This window comes from Oncorhynchus mykiss, chromosome 23 (genome assembly GCF_013265735.2).
Source record: "Oncorhynchus mykiss isolate Arlee chromosome 23, USDA_OmykA_1.1, whole genome shotgun sequence".
Taxonomy (NCBI): domain Eukaryota; kingdom Metazoa; phylum Chordata; class Actinopteri; order Salmoniformes; family Salmonidae; genus Oncorhynchus; species Oncorhynchus mykiss.
In genome coordinates, this window is record NC_048587.1 from 38081285 (window position 1) to 38105060 (window position 23776).

The following is a 23776-nucleotide window of genomic DNA, read 5'->3' on the forward strand; positions in this document are numbered from 1 at the left end:
CTCAAAAACATCAGCTCTTTGCTGTATTCTTTGACAGTCTCTCTCTGGTCATAGTTTTAGAAGTTATTAAATCTCACGCAGGCTAGTATCAAACTTTGCTGTGGCTGGGGTTGTGGCAGCTGCAGGGAGGCACAGTGATTTGAGCTATCCGATTGGCCAGGGCAGTAGGCACACATTTAGCCACAGATCTCCCAGTCTGCCGAGTAGGCAGTTTGTCTTTTCAGACAAATTAAGTGGTTAAAAATGGGATCTCTTTGCCTACCCGGTGCGCAGGGCTTCTGAATAAAATATGCCCACCGCAAAAAACGCAACACAAGGGAAAAAAAGGAACGCAATCCTGTATGTCTTTATCATTGGCTTTTCTACAGAAATGTTTGGTGATCGACTAGGAATGCCTTGAAGATCGCGATCGACCTGTTGGTGACCACTGATCAACTTCATCTCACTTAGTTTACCGTTAAACCTAACTTAACCTATGACCTGACCCATCACCTTATGCATTACTACCCCACAGTGGCAAGAAGAGACAAAAAAACAAAAACTAAACAACACAACTGTTTCCCAGCCTCCCACACATAGGTTACTTTCTGTCCCTAACACTAAAACTTAAACTTAAGCTTATAAAATTTAAACTTAAGCTTATAAAAATTGTATTGAAATGTTTTGATGAAACTTAAACTCAATAAAAACTAGTAAAGATGATCTGTAAAACTCTTAAAACTACTAGAAGTCAAACCTAATATAAAAACACAAAACTATAATAACCTTGCTGCCCAGTAGGTCTATGCTACATACAGCAACAGATCAAAGGAAACACAATGACATTTGTTTGGAAAAAGCAACTATATTTACAAAGACATACAATGTACATTTCCCTAAAATTGTCCCATTGTACCATTACATTTCTCACAACACCTGTATCCACAACACATGCAGGCACAGTAGAACAAAATATAACTTTATTTTCAAGCATATTTTGCCAAAGCATTTTACCAAGAAAGCTAGTCATCAAAACAACTCCAGATGCTGCAATAATGCCAAAAACTGGGGTGGCAGGATAGCCTAGTGGTAAGAGCATTGGACTAGTAACTGAAAGGTTGCAAGTTCAAATCCCTGAGCTGACAAGTACGAATCTGTTGTTCTGCCCCTGAACAGGCAGTTAACCCACTGTTCCTAGGCTGTCATTGAAAATAAGAATTTGTTCTTAACTGACTTGCCTAGTTAAATAAAGGTAAAAAAAAAAAAATGAACTCATTCACCCAATTATGCAAATGTAAATCCTGGATAGGTTTGTCTAATATTGTGAAAAAATATTTTGCACTGTCTGTGATCACAGCTCTTTTAAAATTGAATGATGACATTTAATGTGTTTCATATGGAAATGAAGCTACTGTAGCTACTTAATCCTAATAAATGAATCGATCCTATCTAACACAGTTAACTTTCAGTCTCTCATCACAGCCTTTGAGTAGCTGATCTAGTTTTGGGTTTGAAAAAATAAATATCTGATAACACTTTCTATGAGGCTCATTCATTTGATGTAACAGATTATGGACTCGAGGAGCAAATACGATTTAACAAATTGTGTTCAGTGTTTTCCTCACTGCAGTGTACACACACGTACGCACACGCACGCACACACACGCACACACACACTTTTAGCTTTTCTCTTTTTGTCTTAGACTGAAAACTGGTTGAATCAATGTTGTTTCCACGTCAGAATTTTTTTATATACATATATGTATGTGTGATGATGTTGAATCAATGTGGAAAACTGATTGGATTTGAAAAAAGTCATCAACGTAATGGATTTCGTATTGTATTCACCCAACTTTTCACCTAAATCCAATGACATGGTGAAAGGTTTTGTTGATTTCACGTTAGTTGACAACTCAACCAAATGTAAATGAAGCTAGATATTGAACTGACGTCTGTGCCCAGTAGGTTCTCTCTTCTGTCAGTCCTATGATTGAGCGTAGTCTGACAGTGGCACCCCTTGTGGTCTCTGCTTGGCCGGCTCTCCACTCAGATTCCCTGCATCTGACCTCTTATTGACCTCTATTTCTCTCGCTATGTCTCACCTACCACAGGACCGGAGCCCTAGGACTGTGCCTCAGGACAACCTGGCTGGTATCTGACGATACCTGGCTGTCCCTGTCCCCTGTTCACCTGACTGTGCTGCTGACCCAGTTCTGCTGGTCTGAATTCAGCTGTGGTCCTCTGACTTGAGTTCACTGTCCGTGATACCTTGTCCCGGACCCTGCTTGTATGTTTGTGCCTCGTAGAAAGTGTTACTAATAATCAAAACATTGATATTTAATTGAAGTAATTATCAGTTTTCCATTACTCTAAATAGACCTGAAAGGATGTCAGCTATTCATGTGAACAGTTTTCAAGTTTAATGGTGCAGTACACTGTTTCCAATCTGTCAACAATTTGATTGCTTTTTTGAATGTCATCATTCAACCAGTAAGCTTGGTTCACTATGCTAACTTTCTTTTCTACTACTTATTTTTGTGAATGAAATTCCCTACTCTTTGTATAAATTTCCCCAGTTTGTTTTCATGGTGGCTAGTTGTCTGTTGGCCAGTGTGGTTGTGTTGTTCATTGTTGGAGTTACTTTTAGCAGAGTGCATGCTCTTGGTCCTCTCTGGTGCATGTATGGGTGCAGGGTCTGTTGCAGATTGTAAGGAGTGGGGTTGCTTCTTCTCAAATGAGCAGAAAGGCTCAAATCTGCTATACAAACGACTACTGCCCCCCTGATCGCTACGCCAGTTTCCTGATGCAAGGCTTGCCCTTTCATGTCTTTCATCAATGGCAGTAGGCTGCCCCTGTGTCCTAATGGATGTAGCTCTGGCTGGAGGGTTTTGCTGCAGCTCGTCAGTGCTGAAACGAGGGGCTGATGATTTACCTATATCATCTGCAAAGTGGTTCTTGTCCATCTTTAGCCTGGTAGGGGATCTGGTTGGATTTGTGGTGCCACTGTGCGATGCAACCTTCCTCTCTCTGTTTGGTCTTTGTTCTTCTTCCTCAGTCACTATGGTGTCTGAGCTACCACCCCTTTTTGGAATGACATTTTCCTTGGTTAGAGGGGAACCCTCTTTTTTCTCTGGTATGTTGAGCAACGATCTGATTTTCTTGGAGCTCTTCTTGAGGAAACGAGGTGAGCCCAGTGCTGTACTGGTGGACTTGTAAGTGGGCTCTTTGCTGTTCATGTCAAGGGCTGCTGCAGACACAGTTCTGGAGGGAGGCTCTTTCCAAATGGAAAGAGGGGGTCTCTTTATGTCCACTGTGTTTTTGACATCATATTGAGAGACAGATCTCTGATCCTCATTTAGATTTGAAGAATATCCTCCATTCTGTGCACCCACTCTTATTCCACCACTATCTGCCTGTTTCCTCACAAAGGCTCCACCATACATGTGACTGGAGGACTCTTTATTGTCTCTGTAGTCTATGTTGGACTTTGGGTCTGCCACACTGTGCCTTTTGTGCCAGTTGTCTTGGAGGAGCTCAGGGTTTTTGATTACCAGTCCCCCTTTGGTTCTGCCCAGGCTGGCATAGACAGACTGATGTGGGTCTCTTCCTGGGCCATAGCCAATGTTATTCCTAGGATCATCCAAAATCTGCAGACTTTGCTTCTTCATTATAAACTCATCCTGTCTCATTCTGTTTTCCATTGATGTTGCTGGATTCCGTTGCATTGATGAGTAATACGTTGCATTGTTTTGCCTTGCAGAGGAATCGACCTGACGTATGGAATAGTTTTTTGAGTAACTGTTTGTCTCCGGTTGCTCTGGAATAGTGGACTTGAAAACAAGGGATGACCTAACTCTGGAGGGAATGAATGAGCTAGCTTTGTTTTCCAGAGCTTCATACTGGTCCAAATAATCACATGATTCCCCAATAGGAGTGTCAGTGTTATTGAGGTAAGACTCTATCCTATATGTGCGCAAGAAGGACTTAGCCGTGTGCTCCAAAGTTGGTATGTTCTGCTGCATGGAGCGGGCGTGTTTGTCATTTCCGTGGTAGGACTGCCGAATATTGTGACCTCTGTACATCTGTGCCCCCTGAGAATTGTCATCCATAGCATTGGAAAAGTGGCTTCTTCCCGGGGCGCAGTGATAACCTTCATCTCCAGCCACATTCCAGTTGCTTGCCCCATACCTTGTGTTGTGTGGAACATGCAAGACTTCTTGTCTCTCCCCAGCATAACTGTGTCTTTTCAGGAAGTTTGCAGTCTCTGCAGACTGGAACTGATGGATGTGTTTTTGAACACTCACACCATGATTGACCATGGGTCTGTGTTGAAATGGCTCCTCCTCATAAAGTCTCTCCTCCATCTCTCTGATAGGGCTCGTCATGCCCATCTGTCTCTCACAGGCTTTCCTATACACTGTGTCCAGGGTATGTCTCAACTGGTCCTTCCTCTCAAAGGCTTGGCTGGATTGAGAAGCATACTTTGCCAGAGCATTCCTTCCATTCCTTTCTAGTAGCACACCCTCGGGAGGGGCGAGAACTGCTGGCATGGAGGAGCGAGCGAAGAGCGTTCGAAACTCCTCGTCATAGGACTCCACCAGCTGGCCTGTTATGACCTGCACCATACTCAGGTTGATTTTCTCATAGGACCACATGAAGCTGGGTGGAGTAGAAGAAACGTAGAGCAGCAATTACTTCAGTGTCAAATGTCAACTCTAACAGACATGTTCAGCTCAGTCTATGCACGAGGTCAACTAAGGTAAACAGTTTTGCATTATCAATAAATTGTCTGCTGTCAACCCTTAGCATCTCTAATTCATCTCTATGTTATGGCACATTTTTCTATCAAAGACAAGCCTTTGGCTGTCTAAAGTTTTGTATTGCTTAATCTGTTACTCTTTTTGAAAAGTCAACCCTTTCAGACACAAATCCCCAATCTTAAATGTTTTCATATCTCAAGAAAAGTTCTGTGTTCCACTTAGAAATCAAATACAGTCTCTACAGAAAGCCCTGTAAAGTAACATTGAACAGAACTTCTAAAAATCTTTAAATTGTCCAAGCTTTCATACTTATATTCCATGCATTGTTTACATCACAGGGGTAAAAAAAAAAACACAAATAAGATTGGGGTCAAAAGCCAGAAAATTATCTATTTAATCCTTAACCTGTTAAAATAGTCACAATTAAAATACAAAGAAAGAACATCACAATGACTCAATAAAGTAGATTGTATTTATAGAAGAACAGTTTAATCAATATGGGGAAATCCTTATTCTGAACCACTGGCCTCCTAGTTCCATTTACCTGTATGATCCGTACACCACTGTTTGGCAGTCCACCAATAGAAACTTCTGCTCCATTGCTCCATGAAATGTAGCTCCTGAACGACAGATGTAATCCTGCCCCTTCACTGTGCGTACTCTCATGTTCTATAGACCAAGACAGTCAAAGTGGCATCTTAGCAAGACCATTCTACGGTAATACACCGCTTTATGCAAAGCCTGATTATTATCAGTATTCTCGCATGAAAGATATATTGACTCTCTGAAATAGCGAGAGAGCTTTATTGCAGCCTTGTAAAATGCTATGATAAGAAAGCATAACTCTTTTGGCTGTGTCCTAAATACCTCTGGTAATAACTACCTCAACCTGTAAACAGCCTCGCCCTGCAAGATAGAGTGAGAATTAAGTTTTCAGTGGTTTAGGTTAATTCTGAAATCCATCTACAGTATATAACACAAGACACTGCAATAACCTTCACCCTCCCCACTGCTGCACCTCACATAGTAAATTATCTATTAGATACAGAGGTACCATACGCTGGAATTCTTATTTTCACGTTGCCGAAACATCATCATCCCTCAATAACTTCAAGATAGTCACTTGTTTTCTTTGGTGAAAATAAAAAACAAGGACAAATCAATACTGTATATACGATGAGAGGAAGATCAGGCGATACTTTTGATTATCAACCTCTAAGTAGATGAATTAACATTGTAACAGAGTATGTGAACGTACCCTAAGTTTTGGGATTTGGATGTCTTGATTCTCAGCCATTGAGAGAAAGCTTTGCAGATGAAATTCATCCAGAAGCACATAAACTGGAGTTCCTCTGATGGAGGCATCAACCGCTTCTTTGAATATATCCACATCTGTAAAAATGTCCATTACTATTGCAATGACCTGTAAGGAAAGGAGGGAAAATAACAAAAAAGGTTATGGTTAACATGATGATTTATAAAAAATAATTAGCATACCATTGTAACACCTTAGTGTTGATGGACCCACCTTTTGGATCTTTTGTGAATTAAAGTATGAGGGATTGTGTAGAGCTGTGGTAAAACTCCCAAGCACATGTCACATATGACACCCAAATGGAAACTGGCGGTTCAATCACCACGTCCACCCTTCCCACTGTTGCTCCCACTTACATTACCGGTCAAAAGTTTTAGAACACCTACTCATTCAAGGGTTTTCTTTATTGTTACTATTTTCTACATTGTATAATAACAGTGAAGACATGAAAACTATGAAATAACACATACGTAGTAAACAAAAAAAGTTGTCACGCCCTGACCTTAGAGATCCTTATTATTCTCTGTTTGGTTAGGTCAGGGTGTGACTCGGGTGGGAAAGTCTATGTTTTCTATTTCGTTGTTCTTTGCCGAGTGTGGTTCCCAATCAGAGGCAGCTGTTTATCATTGTCTCTGATTGGGGATCATATATAAGTTGTAATTTTCCTTTTGGGTTTTGTGGGGTCTTGTTTTCTGTTTAGTGTCTTACCTGACATATTGCTGCAGAATGCTGTGGTAGCCATGCTGGTTAAGTGTGCCTTAAATACTAAATACATAACAGACAGTGTCACCAGCAAAGCACCCCCACCCCATAACACCTCCTCCTCCTTGCTTTACGGTGGGAAATACAGATGTGGAGATCATCCATTCAACCATACCGCATACCACAAGGACACGGCGGTTGGAACCAAAAATCTCCAATTTGGACTCCAGACCAAAGGACAAATTTCCACCTGTCTACTGTCCACTGCTCGTGTTTCTAGGACCAAGCAAGTGTCTTCTTCTTATTGATGTCCTTTAGTAGTGGTTTCTTTGCAGAAATTTGACCATGAAGGCCTGATTCACACAGTCTCCTCTGAACAGTTGGATGTTGAGATGTGTCTTGAACTCCGTAAAGCATTTATTTGGGCTGCAATTTCTGAGGCTGGTAACTCTAATGAACTTATCCTCTGCAGCAGAGGTAACTCTGGCTCTTCTATTCCTGTGGCTGTCCTCACGAAAGCCAGTTTCATCAAAGCGCTTGATGGTTTTTTTGACTGCACTTGAAGAAACTTTCAAAGTTCTTAAAATGTTCCGTATTGACTGACCTTCATGTCTTAAAGTAATGATGGACTGTCATTTCATTTTTTGCTTATTTGACCTGTTCTTGCCATAATATTGACTTGGTATTTTACCAAATAGGGCTATCTTCTGTATACCCCCCTACCTTGTCAAAACACAACTAATTCGCTCAAATGCATTAGGAAGGAAAGAAATCCCACTAATTCACTTTTAAGAAGGCAAACCTGTTAATTGAAATGAATTCCAGGTGACTACCTCATGAAGCTAGTTGAGAGAATGCCATGAGTGTGCCAAAGCTGTCATCAAGGCAAAGGGTGGCTATTTGAAGAATCTCAAATATAAAATATATTTTGATTTGTTTAACACTTTTTTGGTTACTACATGATTCTATATGTGTTATGTCATAGTTTTGATATCTTCACTTTTGCTCTACAATGTAGAAAATAGTAAAAATAAAGAAAAACCCTTGAATGAGTAGGTGTTCTAAAAAGTTTGACCGGTAGTGTACCTGTATCCCCCTCTCAATAATAGTGTCAAATAAAGTGTCAAAATATTTTTGTGAGGCATTGCTGTAAGCTCAGGAACTCTATGTGATTACTGTGACTGTGATTACCATGACCCTGCATGCCCTTATAAAGTGTAAAAATGTTTATTAATTGTTGTTTTAGAGTTCAAATGATGTACAGTACCATGACATAAACCCACCAGGTAAATCCAGGTGAAAGCTTTGATCCCTTTTTTGTGTCACATGTTGTGACTAAGGGGGCAGTATTTTCATTTTTGGAAAAATAACGTTCCCGTAGTAAACAGGATATTTTGTCAGGACAAGATGCTAGAATATGCATATAATTGACAGCTTAGGATAGAAAACACTCTAAAGTTTCCAAAACTGTAAAAATATTGTCTGTGAGTATAACAGAACTGATATTGCAGGCGAAAGCCTGAGAAAAATCCAATCCGGAAGTGCCTCATGTTTTGAAAGCGAAGCGTTCCAATGCGTCCCTATTGAGCACTGAATGGGCTATCAACCAGATTACTTTTTCTCCGTATTCCCCAAGGTGTCTACAGCATTGTGATGTAGTTTTACGCATTTATGTTGAAGAATACCCGTAAGCGGCTACATTGCGCAACTGGTCACCTGATGGCTCCCAGAGTGATTCTCGTGTAAAATACAGAGGTAGCCATTATTCCAATCGGTCCTACTGAAAAACCAATTGTCCCGGTGGATATATTATCGAATAGATATTTGAAAAACACCTTGAGGATTGATTATAAACAACGTTTGCCATGTTTCTGTCGATATTATGGAGCTAATTTTGAATATTTTTCGGCGTTTTCGTGACTGCAATTTCCGGGCGATTTCTCTGCCAAACGTGAATAACAAATGGAGCTATTTCGCCTACAAAAATAATATTTTTGGAAAAAAGGAACATTGGCTATCTAACTGGGAGTCTCATGTGTGAAAACATCCGAAGCTCATCAAAGGTAAACGATTTAATTTGATTGCTTTTCTGATTTCCGTGACCAAGTTACCTGCTGCTAGCTGGACAAAACGCTATGCTAGGCTATCGCTAAACTTACACAAATGCTTGTCTAGCTTTTGCTGTAAAGCATATTTTGAAAATCTGAGATGACAGGGTGATTAACAAAAGGCTAAGCTGTGTCTCAATATATTTCACTTGTGATTTTCATGAATAGGAATATTTTCTAGGAATATTTGTCCGTTGCGTTATGCTAATTAGTGTCAGTCGATGATTACGCTCCCTCATGCAGGATGGGGAGTCACTAGAGGTTATTAAATTACTCAGTATATCAAAGTAAATGTTCATCAGGAAAAAAACACAGAACATTACAATATATGTGTCCGAGTCCTATCATTATTAGACCTGGTTGAACATTTTTCATAATATACACAATATGTCGCATTGTGCTTCCTTTAAAAATATATATATACATATATATATATTGTATAGTGTCTCAAGGGGTGACTTAGTGTGTGATCACAAGCTATGGCCACTCTGTGTTTACCATATTCCCTGTGACAGGTTTGACTTGGTTTGACATATGGATGGGAGTATTAACTATGTACAGTACACACCCACCTCATCTGGCTAATACTTGGAATACTTGTAACTAGTACAGCTTAGACAATGTAGTCTAAATCACTTGAGAAACCACAGTAAAACTATAGCTCATGCCTGCACATGTACATATCCATTTTGCTGACCTCATTTCTCAATAAAATCAGACTGATCTGTAGACTTTCTAAATTCTAGGACAGCGAGCTAACCACACCAGCACTACCTGCAATCACGGTACCAGTATTGCTAGCACTCTTCTCTCATCTGGTTCAAACCTGCGTTTACTCGTTCATGTTAACTAGACCAACTGGTTAGCCTCACAGCTCTACGGTCGTGGGAGAATATTTACCCGAAAATATAGCCCTGTTCTGCTTAATGGCCACTGATTCTCCATCCCAAAACAAGCCTAGAAAAGCACTCAAACCCCCATGTTCTTCTGCCTGATCCTCCATGATTGCAGGGAAGGATTTTCACCTTCAATGCATACATTGCCTGGGAAGGTAACATGCTCAGGAAGAACTCGAGAACCACAACTCCTGTCAGCATTGTAAATGACTCTAGAGTGGGTTTGAGAAGGAGGTTAAAATGCTTTGCTGTCTCTAACCCCTCCCCTTTCAGCCACCGGCCGAGGAGGGGTTTGAGTGCTTTTCTAGGCTCGTTTTGGGATGGAGAAGCAGTGGCCATTATGCAGAACAGGGCTATGCTAAGATTCCTGTTATAAAAACAACGTTTAAGCTCTTCGGCTTTAGTAGGCGTAAGCTAGCTAGTAGAAGCCTTGCGGTTAATACTATCTAGGGTGTGCAACGTGGGCACACTACAGCCGCGAGGTTAGTGTTGCGTTAGCTAGCTAACAGCTACCTTTGCTAAGGTGCGCTGTAGCTAGCACAGTGCTGGCCGGAGGGAACCGCGTGTGGGCAGTTAGACTTCAGCTAGCGTCCCACATATCCCAGAGAGGTTAACCCCGCTGTCGACACCAAGCGGCAGAAGTGTGACATGCTACACCAAGCGGCAGATTTGTGACATGCGTAAGAAAGAAAGCAAATACCTCTAAACTCTTGCCTGCCGCACAAACCCAGGCCCTGTGGCAGCCCGTTGGTCACTGCAACTCACCCCAGCCTCACAGCATGGCAGGGGTACCAAGTTGGCCCAAGACCCCTGGCAACACAGCAGACTGACAATACCCAGGCTAAGCTCTTAAACCAGGGCAACCTGGAGTTAAACAGTCCTTTGCTGTGGCCACAGCAAAGTTCCACTCTCTTAACCACCCTAAGAGGGGCAGGATGGGCCAGCCAACCTAGGGCACAGCCCTAAGCAGCAGAGGAGGATAGTTTGCAAAGCCTACGGCTTCCTTGCCCTACCCGTCTCTCTCGGGTTTAACATAAGCCGCCCGTCCCCATCTCTGTCTCGCCCGACAGTGGTGAGGAACATCTGCATTGGGGGAAAAACAACATTCCCTTTGTAACAGCACACTTGCATGACATTGCTCACATGGGATGATGGAGGATGTGCATTCTTACCCCCAAGTGTTCTTACCCCCCTTGGACCCTCAGCACCTTCTCAGGTTCTATCCAGGGATGGAAGTCAGCATGTCCACTCTCCCTCGGGTCTCTTCAGACATACAATGCTAGATGACAGATTGCCATTTGCCATTTTACTATGGCCAACCATTTTACTATGGCCACCCTCGCCTTATGGCATTTTCACCTCTAACCGTCTAGTGCACGAGCAACACAGTAACGCACCTTCTCTTTACTACCAGGTGCCATTACTCTAAATGAGCGAGGCAGGGAAGAGACCTAACACAGGCCCTGGTTAGCAGAGATCCCTCTCCTGCTTTATAACCAGTCCTGATAGCCATTGTTACGCAGAGATCTGCAGACCCAAACATACGTAAAGACTTGCCACCCTCACCCAGTAGCCATGGTACTCTGGGGATGACCAGTGGGAGGATAAATCTGAATGCGACAAGCCGGCAACTCAAAATCTTTCAAGATCTAGAGTTCCAGTGCCCCTCCTATACGTCCACTTTTTGGAAAAAGAGACAATGCGTTTTTTAGAGAAATGGTGTAACGTACACAGATCATTCATAACCCTTTCTAACCCTAACCCTCTGTTTGCAAGGTCTCTATGCTTCATTGCAGGACCTTTTTGGACAGCGTGAATATCTCTAAAGGAACAGTTAACTGTTATCTCACCTGTCACACAGGCCTCGACAGTTGCACAGTAGGTAACAGCCTCTGTTATGTCGTTTTTATGGTGTGTGTCGCTAACACAAAACCAGTCTCCAAGCTTTTAGCTCCATCACTGGGACCCTTCTATTGGGCTTGAGGCCTCTGGAGGCGCTGGAAAGCGGGGAGATGTAATACTTCTCTTTCTAACCCACTTTACTGTCTGCCCTATGCCTGCAAAGCAAGTGAGTGGGCTGCACTCACTGTCAACCCACCGTTCATGCCTTCAGTTTGCCCAGGGTCCTCCTGGGTACCTCTCACCCAGTTTACAGAAGTAGAGCTTCTCCACCGTTTGTGTCCAGAATGTGCCTGGTGCATTTGATTGGATTAAAGCGACAGTATTGCTCTAGAGTGACAATGACTTCTGTGTTTTTTGGGCACCTCCAACAGCTATCTTGAGATAGTGGAGGCTATTCCATTGGAAAATATAGTAGCAAGGGTAACAGCCCAGAATGGGTCGTTCCACCAGAGGTATGGCTACCTCTTAGGCACTAAAACATCTCCTTATGGGAGATTTGTGCTATGGCATGTTGGGCCAGCCCTCATAAGTTTCTGAAGTCTTTACCGACTGGATGTCATTGCATCTTCCTGGGGCATTCTCCCTCAGTGTCGAAGCCTCTGAGGGGTGATGCTATTGGAACTACCCTGGAGAGCATGTCTGCATTACGGGTGTTGGCCAATTGCCTTAAGTGACACGTTGAAAGGAAACGTAACCCCGGTTCTATGAGAATATGAATAATATTTGTCACCACCTTTCCCTGCTTGCAAGAGCGCAAGGAAGAGAGACATGGTCGAGAATGTTGGTGGGCTTGTTAACAACCCTTAAGCATTTCCCATAAGTGACACATCCCACTCGCATTTTCATCAAATTGGGGTTACGCAAGTAACCTAAAGTTTCCTTTGCAGGGCACCTATACTTTTACTCATGAAGGTAAGTTGCAAAACCTGATTTTATAGACCTGCCCTGACCTCCTCAGACACTACTGACTAGTGAAAAGGAAACGTGTATAATTTTTCTCTGGGAGGAAAGGGAGTTGTGCTGTAAATAAAATGGGGCCAGGAATCTGGTTATTGAATTTGTCACTTTGTCTTGTAATAGTTTACATTTGTGATTCTTGAGCTATCACATTCACACACAAAGAGACAGTCCCAGTTGGGGAGCAGGCAATATTAGCTAAACATGAGGCTTTCTACTATTAGTCCACAAAGATACTATCAGCAGCTTTCAAAAATACAATATTGTGATTTGCACTCCATAAACAAGCATTAGCATTACCATTGTTGTGGACACAATGCATTGCAGGATTACAGTACCTGTCTGGCACCCTGAATCTGTTTACGGATCACCTCTTTGATGGTGGGGCTGTTTAGTCTGGGTGGATGGAAAAGCAGATCAATATTGGTTTGGAGTTTATCATGCATGACCATCGGCCATCCTAACTCCAGGTCGGGTGTTACTATGTCTGAGTGCACAGGCCAGTACGTCCCAGTTGAGGACTTGCTGGCCGGAGTGTCCAGTGCTGGTCCGTTGATTTCTTCTGTGTGGCTGCTAGGCAATGGCTGTGAGGCATTTGTAGTGATGAAGTGGAGTTCATCTTCTGAGAGAAAGCTCCCTATCCGCTCGGCCTTGAGGAACTCCTGGTAGCTCTCTCTGCCGCCATTCACCAGGGAATCGATAGCAAGGCGATAAGCCTCCTTATAGTGGGGATGAATGTAATCCTCAGACTGCAACTCTCCTTTCAAGGAGGACAGCAGGGAGAGTTGTTCGGATTCCATCATCACAATGGCTAAGCGAGCCCTGTTACAGATGGTGGACGCTGGAAGTCAAATGGACAAGAAGCAACGTGTTAGAAAAACAATGCGATAGTGAGTGTTTTCATTGAAATAAAATATGAGTTTTCACCATCATTGTAAAGCTGTGGGTGTTTTGTTGTTTTGGGGAATTCATTTCTGAGTAGTTCTTTAAAAGATTTGTACTTATTGCATGTGATTAGTGGTTAATCCTGTTATGTGAACCAAACTTTTGTTTTAATATGGTAAAAATATTTATTTTAAAATTATGTTTTCAAACCAAACATTGAACATCTAATACTCAAATCTTACTGTAAAATCAGGTGAGTTGGTTTTAATATTTTTGGCAATTTTCAGGTGTTTTGTGGGCACAACACATCAACCCTGTTGTCCATAGATAGATAGGCTAATCATGTTTTACCAAGTTAAGCATGCATTCAATTGCCCCTCCGTGTTGCACACAACATGCCTCCATTCCCCCATCACCAGGGGAGTTGTGACTGATTTAAGAGGAAATTGTCAACGCAGTTTCTGTCAACACAGTTTCTGTCAACCATATACCTTTATTAGTCCATTTATAGTATCTTCATTTAACCTATTGAGATGGGAAAACATGTTTTTTATGAAGTTGAACATTTATGACAGAATGTTTAAAATAGGTGAAATAAATTACGTTTTCAAATATTTATTTTTTACATAGTTTAACTAACCAAAAGGCACTCAATTTGTGGAATGACATGTGTAGTGTTATGTTGTAATAGTTTCCCTTAGTTATTGATTAACCAAAAACAAACTATGTAATTAGCTCATTTCAATACATAGACATTCTAGCTGTCAGAATGTACACATCAGAAATAGGTGTTCATGTTGTCAGAAGCACACTGTGTTCTAAACTACTAACTGCAGCTGGCCCAGCTTGTACAGACTTGCTGATTAATATGTCTCGTGTCTAAGCCGTTGAGTTGCGACTCCACTTTGTCTCTATGCTGATGTATTTATTACCTGTTTGATTGACGTACGGAGCGAATAACTACACCTTGTATTTGGCCATATTCCCAGTCACCTTGCCATGGTTAAATGCGATGGTTTGCGCTTTCAGTTTTGTGCAAATGCTGCCATCTATCCACGGTTTCTGTTTAGGGTAGGTTTTAATAGTCACAGTGGGTACAACATCTCCTATTCACTTCCTGATAAACTCAGTCACCGTATCAGTATATTCATCTATGTTGTTCTCGGAGGCTACCCAGAACATATCACAGTCCACGTGATCAAAACAATCTTGAAGCATGGATTATGATTGATCAGACCAGCGTTGAATAGTCCTTAGCATGGGAACTTCCTGTTTGAGTTTCTGCCTACAGGAAGGTAAGAGCAAAATCGAGTCGTGATCAGATTTACCGAAGAGAGAGCCTTGTAGGCATCCCGGAAGTTGGAGTAGCATTGTTCGAGTGTTCTAGCAGCACAAGTACTACAGTCAATATGTTGATAAAACTTTGGTATCGTTTTCCACAAATTTGCTTTGATAAAATCCCCAGCTACAATAAATGAGGCCTCAGGATATGTGGTTTCCAGTTTGCATAAAGTCCAGTGAAGTTCCTTGAGGGCCATCATGGTATCGGCTTGAGGGGGAATATACACGGCTGTGACTATAATCGTAGAGAATTCTCTTGGGAGGTAATACGGTCGGCATTTGATTGTGAAGTATTCTACGTCGGATGAACAAAAGGTCTTGAGTTTCTTTATGTTATCACAATCACACCATGAGAAGTTAATCATGAAACATACATCCCTCCCTTCTTCTTCCCAGAGGGATATTTATTCCTGTCTGCGCGATGAACTGAGAACCCAACTGGCTGAATGGACTCAGACAGTGTATGCTGAGAGAGCCATGTTTCCGTGAAACAAAGTATGTTACAATCCCTGATGTCTCTCTGGAAGGAAATCCTTGCCCTGAGGTCGTCAGGGACTGAACATTAGCGAGTAATATACTCGGAAGCAGTTGGTGGTGTGCGCGCCTCCTGAGTTGGACTAAAAGTCTGTTCCAAGTGTCTCTTTTCTCTTTTCTGCTGGCAGAGTTTTGGAACAGCCTCTGCGATTAGTTAAATTGACCTGGGGGATACAAACAAAGTATCCGGTTTGGGAAAGTCTTAATCAAATCAAAATCAAATCAAATTGTATTAGTCATATGCGCCGAATACAACAGGTGTGGACCTTACAGTGAAATGCTTACTTACGAGCCCCTAACCAACAGTGCAGTAAAAAAAAATTGATAAAAATAAGAGATGAAAGTAACAAGTAATTAAAGAGCAGCATAAAAAAAATATATATATATATATATATAGGGGGGTGCTGGTACAGAGTCAATGTGTGGGGGCACCGGTTAGTTGAGGTAGTATGTACAGTTGAACTCGGAAGTTTACATACACCTTAGCCAAAAACATTCAAACTCAGTTTTTCACAATTCCTGACATTTAATCCTAGTAAAAATGCCCTGTCTTTTAGGTCAGTTAGGATCACCACTTTATTTTAAGAATGTGAAATGTCAGATTAATAGTAGAGAGAGGATTTATTTCAGCTTTATTTCTTTCATCACATTCCCAGTGGGTCAGAAGTTTACATACACTATTAGTATTTGGTAGCATTGCCTTTAAATTGTTGAACTTGGGTCAAAGGTTTCGGGTAGCCTACAACAACCTTCCCACAATAAGTTGGGTGAATTTTGGCCCATTCCTCCTGACAGAGCTGGTGTAACTGATTCAGGTTGGTAGGCTTCCTTGCTCACAAACGCTTTATCAGTTCTGCCAAAACATTTTCCATAGGATTGAGGTCAGGGCTTTGTGATGGCCACTCCAATACCTTGACTTTGTTGTCCTTGAGCCATTTTGCCACAACTTCAGAAGTATGCTTGGGGTCATTGTCCATTTGGAAGACCCATTTTACAACCAAGCTTTAACATCTGGACTGATGTCTTGAGATGTTGCTTCAATATATCCACGTAATTTTCCCTTCTCATGATGCCATCTATTTTGTGAAGTGCACCAGCCCCTCCTGCAGCAAAGCACCCCCACAACACCCATGCTTCACGGTTGGGATGGTGTTCTTCGGTTTGTAAGTCAGTCCCTTTTTCCTCCAAACATAACGATGGTCATTATGGCCAAACAGTTCTATTTTTGTTTCATCAGACCAGAGGACATTTCTCCAAAAAGTATGATTTTGGTCCCCATGTGCAGTTGCAAACTGTAGTCTGTTTTTTTATGTCGGTTTTGGAGCAGTGGCTTCTTCCTTGCTGAGCGGCCTTTCAGGTTATGTCGATATAGGACTCGTTTTACTGTGGATATAGATACTGTTGTACCTGTTTCCTCCAGCATCTTCACATGGTCCTTTGCTGTTGTTCTGGGATTGATATGCACTTTTCGCACCACAGTACGTTCATCTCTAGGAGACAGAATGCGTCTCCTTCCTGAGCAGTATGACAACTGCGTCGTCCCATGGTGTTTATACTTTCGTACCTACAGGCGTTTGGAAATTGGTCCCAAGGATGAACCAGACACGTGGAGGTCTACAATTCCTTTGCTGAGATCTTTGCGGATTTCTTTTGATTTTCCCATGATGTCAAGCAAAGAGGCACTGAGTTTGAATGTAGGCTTTGAAATACATCCACAGGTACACCTCCAATTGACTTAAATTATATACATTAGCCTATCAGAAGCTTCTAAAGCCATAACATAATTTTCTGGAATTTTCCAAGATGTTTAAAGGCACAGTCAACTTAGTGTATGTAAACTTCTGACCCACTGGAATTGTGATACAGTGAATTATAAGTGAAATAATCTGTCTGTGAACAATAGTTGTAAAAATGACTTGTGTTATGCACAAAGTAGATGTCCTAACCGACTTGCCAAAACTATAGTTTTCTAATAAGAAATATGTGGAGTGGTTGAAAAACGAGTTTTAATGACTCCAACCTAATTGGATGTCAACTTCCGACTTCAGTTGTACATGTAGTTAGAGTTATTAAAGTGACTATGCATAGATGACAACAGAAAGTGTCAGTGGTGCGGCTAGGGGGGGGGAATGCAAATAGTCTGGGTAGCCATTTGACTAGATGTTCAGGAGACTTATGACTTGGTGTTAGAAGCTGTTTAGAAGCGTCTTGGACCTAGACTTGGCCCTCCGGTACTGCTTGTCGTGGCTGAAGTCTTTGACAGTTTTTAGGGCCTTCCTCTGACACCGCTTGGTATAGAGGTCCTAGATGGCACGAAGCTTGGCCTCCGTGAAGTACTGGGCCATTCGCACTACCCTCTGTAGTGCCTTGCAGTCGGAGGCTGAGCAGTTGCCATACCAGGCAGTGATGCAACCAGTCAGGATGCTCTCCATGGTGCAACTTTAGAACCTTTTGAGGACCTGAGGACCCATGCCAAATCTTTTCAATCTCCTGAGGGGGAATAGGTTTTGTCATGCCCGCTTCACGACTGTCTTGGTGCGCTTGGACCTTGTTAGTTTGTTGGTGATGTGGACACCAAGGAACTTAAAGCTCTCAACCAGCTCCACTGCAGCCCCGTCGATGAGAATGGGGGCGTGCTCAGTCCTCCTTTTTCCTGTTGTCCACAATCATCTCCTTTGTCTTGATCATGTTGAGGGAGAGGTTGTTGCCCTGGCACCACATGGTCAGGTCTCTGACCTCCTCCCTATAGGCCATCTCTTTGTTGTCGGCGATCAGGCCTACCACTGTGTGTCATCTGCAAATTTAATGATGGTGTTGGAGTCGTGCCTGGCTGTGGAGTCATGAGTGAACAGGGAGTACAGGAGGGGGCTGAGCACGCACCCCTGAGGGGCCCCTGTGTTGAGGATCAGCGTGGCGGATGGGTTGTTACCTACCCTTACCGCCTGGGGGCGGCCCGCCAGGAAGTCCAGGATCCAGTTGCAGAGGGAGGTGTTTAGTCCCAGGGTCCTTAGCTTATTGATGAGCTTTGAGGGCACTATTGTGTTGAACGCTGAGCTATAGTCATTGAACAGCATTCTCACATAGGTGTTCCTTTTGTCCAGGTGTGAAAGGAAGTGTGGTGTGCAATAGAGATTAGAGATAGATTAGAGATAGAGATATCATCTGTGGATCTGTTGGGGCGGTATGCGAATTGGAGTGGGTATGGGGTTTCTGGGATGATGCTGTTGATGTGCCTCATGACACTCACCTGGACTCCGTCACCTCCTTGATTATCTTCCTTATATCTGTCAATCCCCTTGCTTCTTTCCTCAGATGTTATTGACTCTGTTTCATATCGGTGTGTTTGGGTTTCTTGTTTCTTGTTTTGTTTATTTATTAAAACACTCACTCCCTGTACTTGCTTCCCGACTCTCAGAGCACTCGTTACAACGAAGCATGTGACAAACAAAATTGTTTTCTATTCCTAGTTTTAGTAAAGTTAGTCAAGTTTTCCCTATTGGGCTTTTAAACCAATGTTGTGGAATCTGCCTTTCACTGCTATTGTGTGATGATGCAATGTGTCCAGTTGATTGTATATTATATTTCCTCAACATGACTTTTTATGATAAAATATTTCAATGAATAGAGATTATGCACATTATTGTGCTTCTTAGCCTATATGCCTATCATTATTTCGTCATAGTCCACTGAATTATTTGAAAGCATATTCTACATTCCATGTCACAACAGTCTAATGTTAAACTCTATAGCAGTTACTTACATTGAAAGTATGAGTTATAGAAAATGTATCTTGTAGTTTCCCAATAAATCCCAGTCCGGCATCTTTCAATGTATTCTGCTGACTGTTAAGCCGTATTGGAGGAAAAGCTTATATCTGCCAACTGAAAGTAACAAAGACAAGGAGGTGTCTCAACATGAGAAGCACTCTGTGGATGGAGGGTGTGGATTCCAGTTCACATGCAAATAGCTCAGGCTTTAAACTTGCTCACAGCACAGGGGCTGCCATAAACCTGTTTCAGATAGGTAGCCACACCCACCTCTTCTTCTTTGAGAGTTCAAAGTTCAATTGTGTGATGTAGACAATGGAGGTTTTGATAGTCTTTTCTATCAAATTTAAAGGAGCCTTTACATGTTTTATAATATGCCAATATGTACGTAAGCTTTAACAGTGCATGCTAACTAATTTGATTACATTTATGCTGAGTGTACAAAACATTAGGAACACCTTCCAAATATTGAGTTGCACCTCCTTTTGCCCTCAGAAGAGCCACATTTCGTCGGGGCATGGACTCTACAAGGTGTCGAAAGCCTTCCACAGGGATGATGGCCCATGTTGACTACAATGCTTCTCACAGTTGTTTCAAATTGGCTGGGTGTCCTTTGGGTGGTGGACCATTCTTGACACACATGGTCAGTGCTTCATTTTAACCGGATTCTGCCAGAACAGGATCTGGCACCTCAAGTTAAGGGCTGTTTGGTTTCGGAACCCATTTGCCAGGATCCAGTACCTCTCATGGCATCACTGTTTGCAATGTAAAAATTATTAGAAAAGCAACCAGAGTTAATTCAAGTTGACTCCTCTGTAATTCTCCTGCCCCCTAAAAAATGCAATGTAAAAATGTGCCTGATATTCTAAGAATTGATTTCTGCTGTGCCGGCCGGGTTTAGCTTATATGTTTTTACGCAACATTTTAGTCTGGCCATTGCTCTGGTGAGAGAGAGAAGCCTATTTGTAGGTCTATCTCTCACAGAACTAGAATGAGATTATCTTTATATGATCTCTCTTCCTCTGATAGACATGAGTCTGCAACCTTCAGCTCTCCAGGGTCGCACTTTATAATTGATTTCCTTATAGAATCATAGCCGCGGGAAGGGTGCTGGAGATGCCGCAGCATCCCTGATAAATTGAAATACATTTGCCAAAGTTATAGAATTACTGCTGTCTGTTCAGAAAGAAATGAACTAATTCAAAATACTAGGCTACACCAAGAGTAGGCTTATAACTTAGCCACAGAGGATCAATAGCTGTGGATTGTGTGTAGCCCTATCAGAAGGCATATCGACAGGATTGCGCTGCAAATCTGTCAGTGAACAGCATGCAGCAAAAACAGGCCTTTCACAATATTTCAATTACAATCGCATGAAAACACAGGTTGGAAAGCAAACGGATCCTGCTAAAAAGAGAAGACTAATCTAGCTGTCTGTACGCTACCACGGTATCAATTCCCAAATAGGCCTATTGAGCTAACAGCATTGTTTTACAAAGTAAAACAAGAGCGATAAGCGTTTGGCACAAACACGTCGGCCATCACCTGTGAGTGGGCTGCTATGCATCATTGGTTGAGTCAGTGAGACTGGAAAGCTTTTTTAGGACTATAATTTCCTCCTCATATTGTACAATATGTGTCCACACACATAGGCCTAGGCTGTTGATGGATTCAAGACAAAGTCGTTTTTATGACTCTCAGATCCTCAGTTTGTCAGTGTCAAAGTAGTATGTCGTATGGATCATTTGTGAGCTATTAAAAAATATTCTGCTAATGTCACAGTCGTAAAGTGCAGAACAGGCAACGAATAAGAACCCACAAAATACCCAAGGAATATGGCTACCTAAATATGGTCCCCAATCAGAGACAACGATAAACAGCTGCCTCTGATTGAGAACCAATCTAGGCAACCATAGACATATAAACCCCTAGACATACAAAACCCCTAGACAATACAAAAACAAAACAAACCACCCTCGTCACACCCTGACCTAACCAAAATAATAAAAGGTGCAGACTCCCGGCCGCAAACCTATATGGGAGGGTCTGGGTGGGCATCTTCTTTACACTGATCCCCCCGCCCTTGTAGCACTGACCTGTGGATCATCGCCGGAGGCTCTGGACTGCGGATACTCGCCGTAAGCCCGGGCTGGGGACCCTCGCTGCGTGGATCATCGCTGGAGGTTCTGGACTGGGGACTGTCGCTGGCGAACCGGACTGGGGGCCGTCACTGGAGACACCGGACTGGGACCGTCGCTGGAGACACCGGGCTGGGGATGCTCTGGACTGCGTTCTGTCGCCGGACGCTCTGGACTGGGTACAGTTGCCGGACGCTCTGGACTGGGTACTGTCGCCGGACACTCTGGACTGCCGAAGCGCACTGTAGGCCTGGTGCGTGGTGCCGGCACTGGTGGTACCGGGCTGGGGACACGCACCTCGGGGCAAGTGTGAGGAGCAGGAACAGGACGTACTGGACTGCCGAGGCGCACTGTAGGCCTGGTGCGTGGTGCCGGCACTGGTGGTACCGGGCTGGGGACACGCACCTCAGGGCGAGTGCGGGAAGCAGGAACAGGGCGTACTGGACGCTGGAGATGCACTGGAGGGCTGGTGCGTGGTGCCGGCACTGGTGGTACCGGGCTGGTGACACGCACCTCAGGGCAATAGCGGGGAGGAGGAACAGGACGCACTGGACTGTGGAGGCGCACTCGACATCTGGAGTGTAGAGCTGACACAACCCGTCCTGGCTGGATGTTTATTTTCACCCTGCAAATGCAGGGTACTGGCACAGGACGCACTGGGCTGTGCAGACACACCGGAGACAGGATATCCTGGTCCAAGAAGGTATGCTGGAGACCAGAAGTGCTGAGCCGGCACCTTCCTTCCCGGCTGGATGCCCGTTCTAGCCCGGCCAATGCAAGGAGCTGGAATAGAGCGCACCGGGCTATGAATGCGAACTGGAGACACTGTGCGCTCCACCACATAACACGGTGCCTGACCAGTAACACGCTCCTCACAGTAAGCACGAGGAGTTGGCTCAGGTCTCCAACCTGACTCCTGCAATCTCCTTGTGTGCCTCCCCCCAAAAAATATTGGGGCTGCCTTTCGGGCTTCCGTGCTAGCCATGTTCCCTCATATCGTCGCCGTTCCTCCTGTGCTATCTCCACCTGCTTCCATGGCAGGGTCTTGTCCCCTGCCATTACCTTCTCCCAGGTCCAGGATGTCCTCCACTCCTCTTTCTCCCGGGTCCAAGATGTCCACCCCTCTTAAGTAAGCTGCTTGGTCCTTTTTTGGTGGGTTCTTCTGTCACGGTCGTTGCATGGAGGAGACCAAGATGCAGCGTGGTAAGCGTACATACTTCTTTAATAAAGAAAGAACACTGAACAAACTATACAAAACAATGAACCGTGAAGCTAATATGAGAAGTGCAGAACAGGCAACTTAACATAGAATAAGATCCCACAAAATACCCAAGGAATATGGCTACCTAAATATGGTCCCCAATCAGAGACAACGATAAACAGCTGCCTCTGATTGAGAACTAATCTAGGCAACCATATACATATAAACACCTAGACTTACAAAAACCCCTAGACATACAAAATACCCTAGACAATACAAAAACTAAACAAACAACCCTCGTCACACCCTGACCTAACCAAAATAATAAAGAAAACAAAGATAACTAAGGTCACCGCCTCTCGGTTCACTTTTTGTTCGGGCACCTCCCAATTGACAAATTAAGCACTGCACACTGGAAACTGTTGAGTGTGAAAAACCCAGAGTAATTGCAATTCTTAAGACAAACCAGTATGCCTGGCACCTTCTACCATACCCCTTTCAAAGGCACGTAAATATTTTGTCTTGCCCATTCACACTCTGAATGGCACACATACTCATTCCATGTCTCAATTGTCTCAAGGCTTGAAAATCCTTCTTTAACCTGTTTTCTCCCCTTCATATACACTGATTGGAGTGGATTTAACAGGTGACATTAATAATGGATCATAGCTTTCACCTGGATTCACCTGGTCAATTTATGTAATGGAAAAAGCAGGTGTTCCTAATGTTGTTTACACTCAGTGTATATAGTATAAGCATTGTGAGTGTTTGTGTACTGAATAAAATGATAAATGTAGGCATTTGTCCTGTCTAGACAGTGTCTGTACAATACAACCCAGGTCATTCTTGACTGCCTTTGTTTAGTCCCCCTTGCAAGCTGAATTGATGGTACTGGGGATACCTGCTGGAGAACACCTGTACCACACTAGTTCTGTCTGATGTGTGAATATGCTTTATATTCACATAAGTGAAAATACTGTATGTTCTTCATGACTTAGACATGAGCCAAGCAGAAGAAATGGGGTCACCCACGAGTGAATGCGCTTTTAAGATCAGTTCAGATCAGAGAGCAAAGCCTGCCGTGTGAACATTAGTTGATATTCTTTGCTAGTTAGTGAGTTATTAGTTCAGTTATAGAAAAGTGTAGGACAGAAAATGGGAGTTACTGCTTCCCACAAGAGCACAAAAGTGTAGGCTACATTTCTTTAAAAAGTCAGTCAGGTAAAAAGCTTATGTCTTAATTAAAGGGACAGTGTTGTATTTTGAGACAGGCTTGAATATGTGAATAAGC

At 43.0% G+C, this 23776-nt stretch overlaps 1 protein-coding gene across 1 annotated transcript; it reads right to left on the reverse strand.

The window, feature by feature from the left end:
• Positions 1-835: 835 nt before the first annotated feature.
• On the reverse strand, positions 836-19308 carry LOC110502698 (protein FAM83B). Its single transcript, XM_021580937.2, has 5 exons — positions 19140-19308; positions 12958-13460; positions 5998-6162; positions 5284-5408; positions 836-4638 (listed from the first exon to the last, which is right to left on the reverse strand). The coding sequence occupies exons 2-5, from the start codon at positions 13420-13422 to the stop codon at positions 2505-2507; spliced, it is 2889 nt and encodes a 962-aa protein (XP_021436612.2). The 5' UTR covers positions 13423-13460; positions 19140-19308; the 3' UTR covers positions 836-2504.
• Between the last annotated feature and the right edge of the window lie 4468 nt (positions 19309-23776).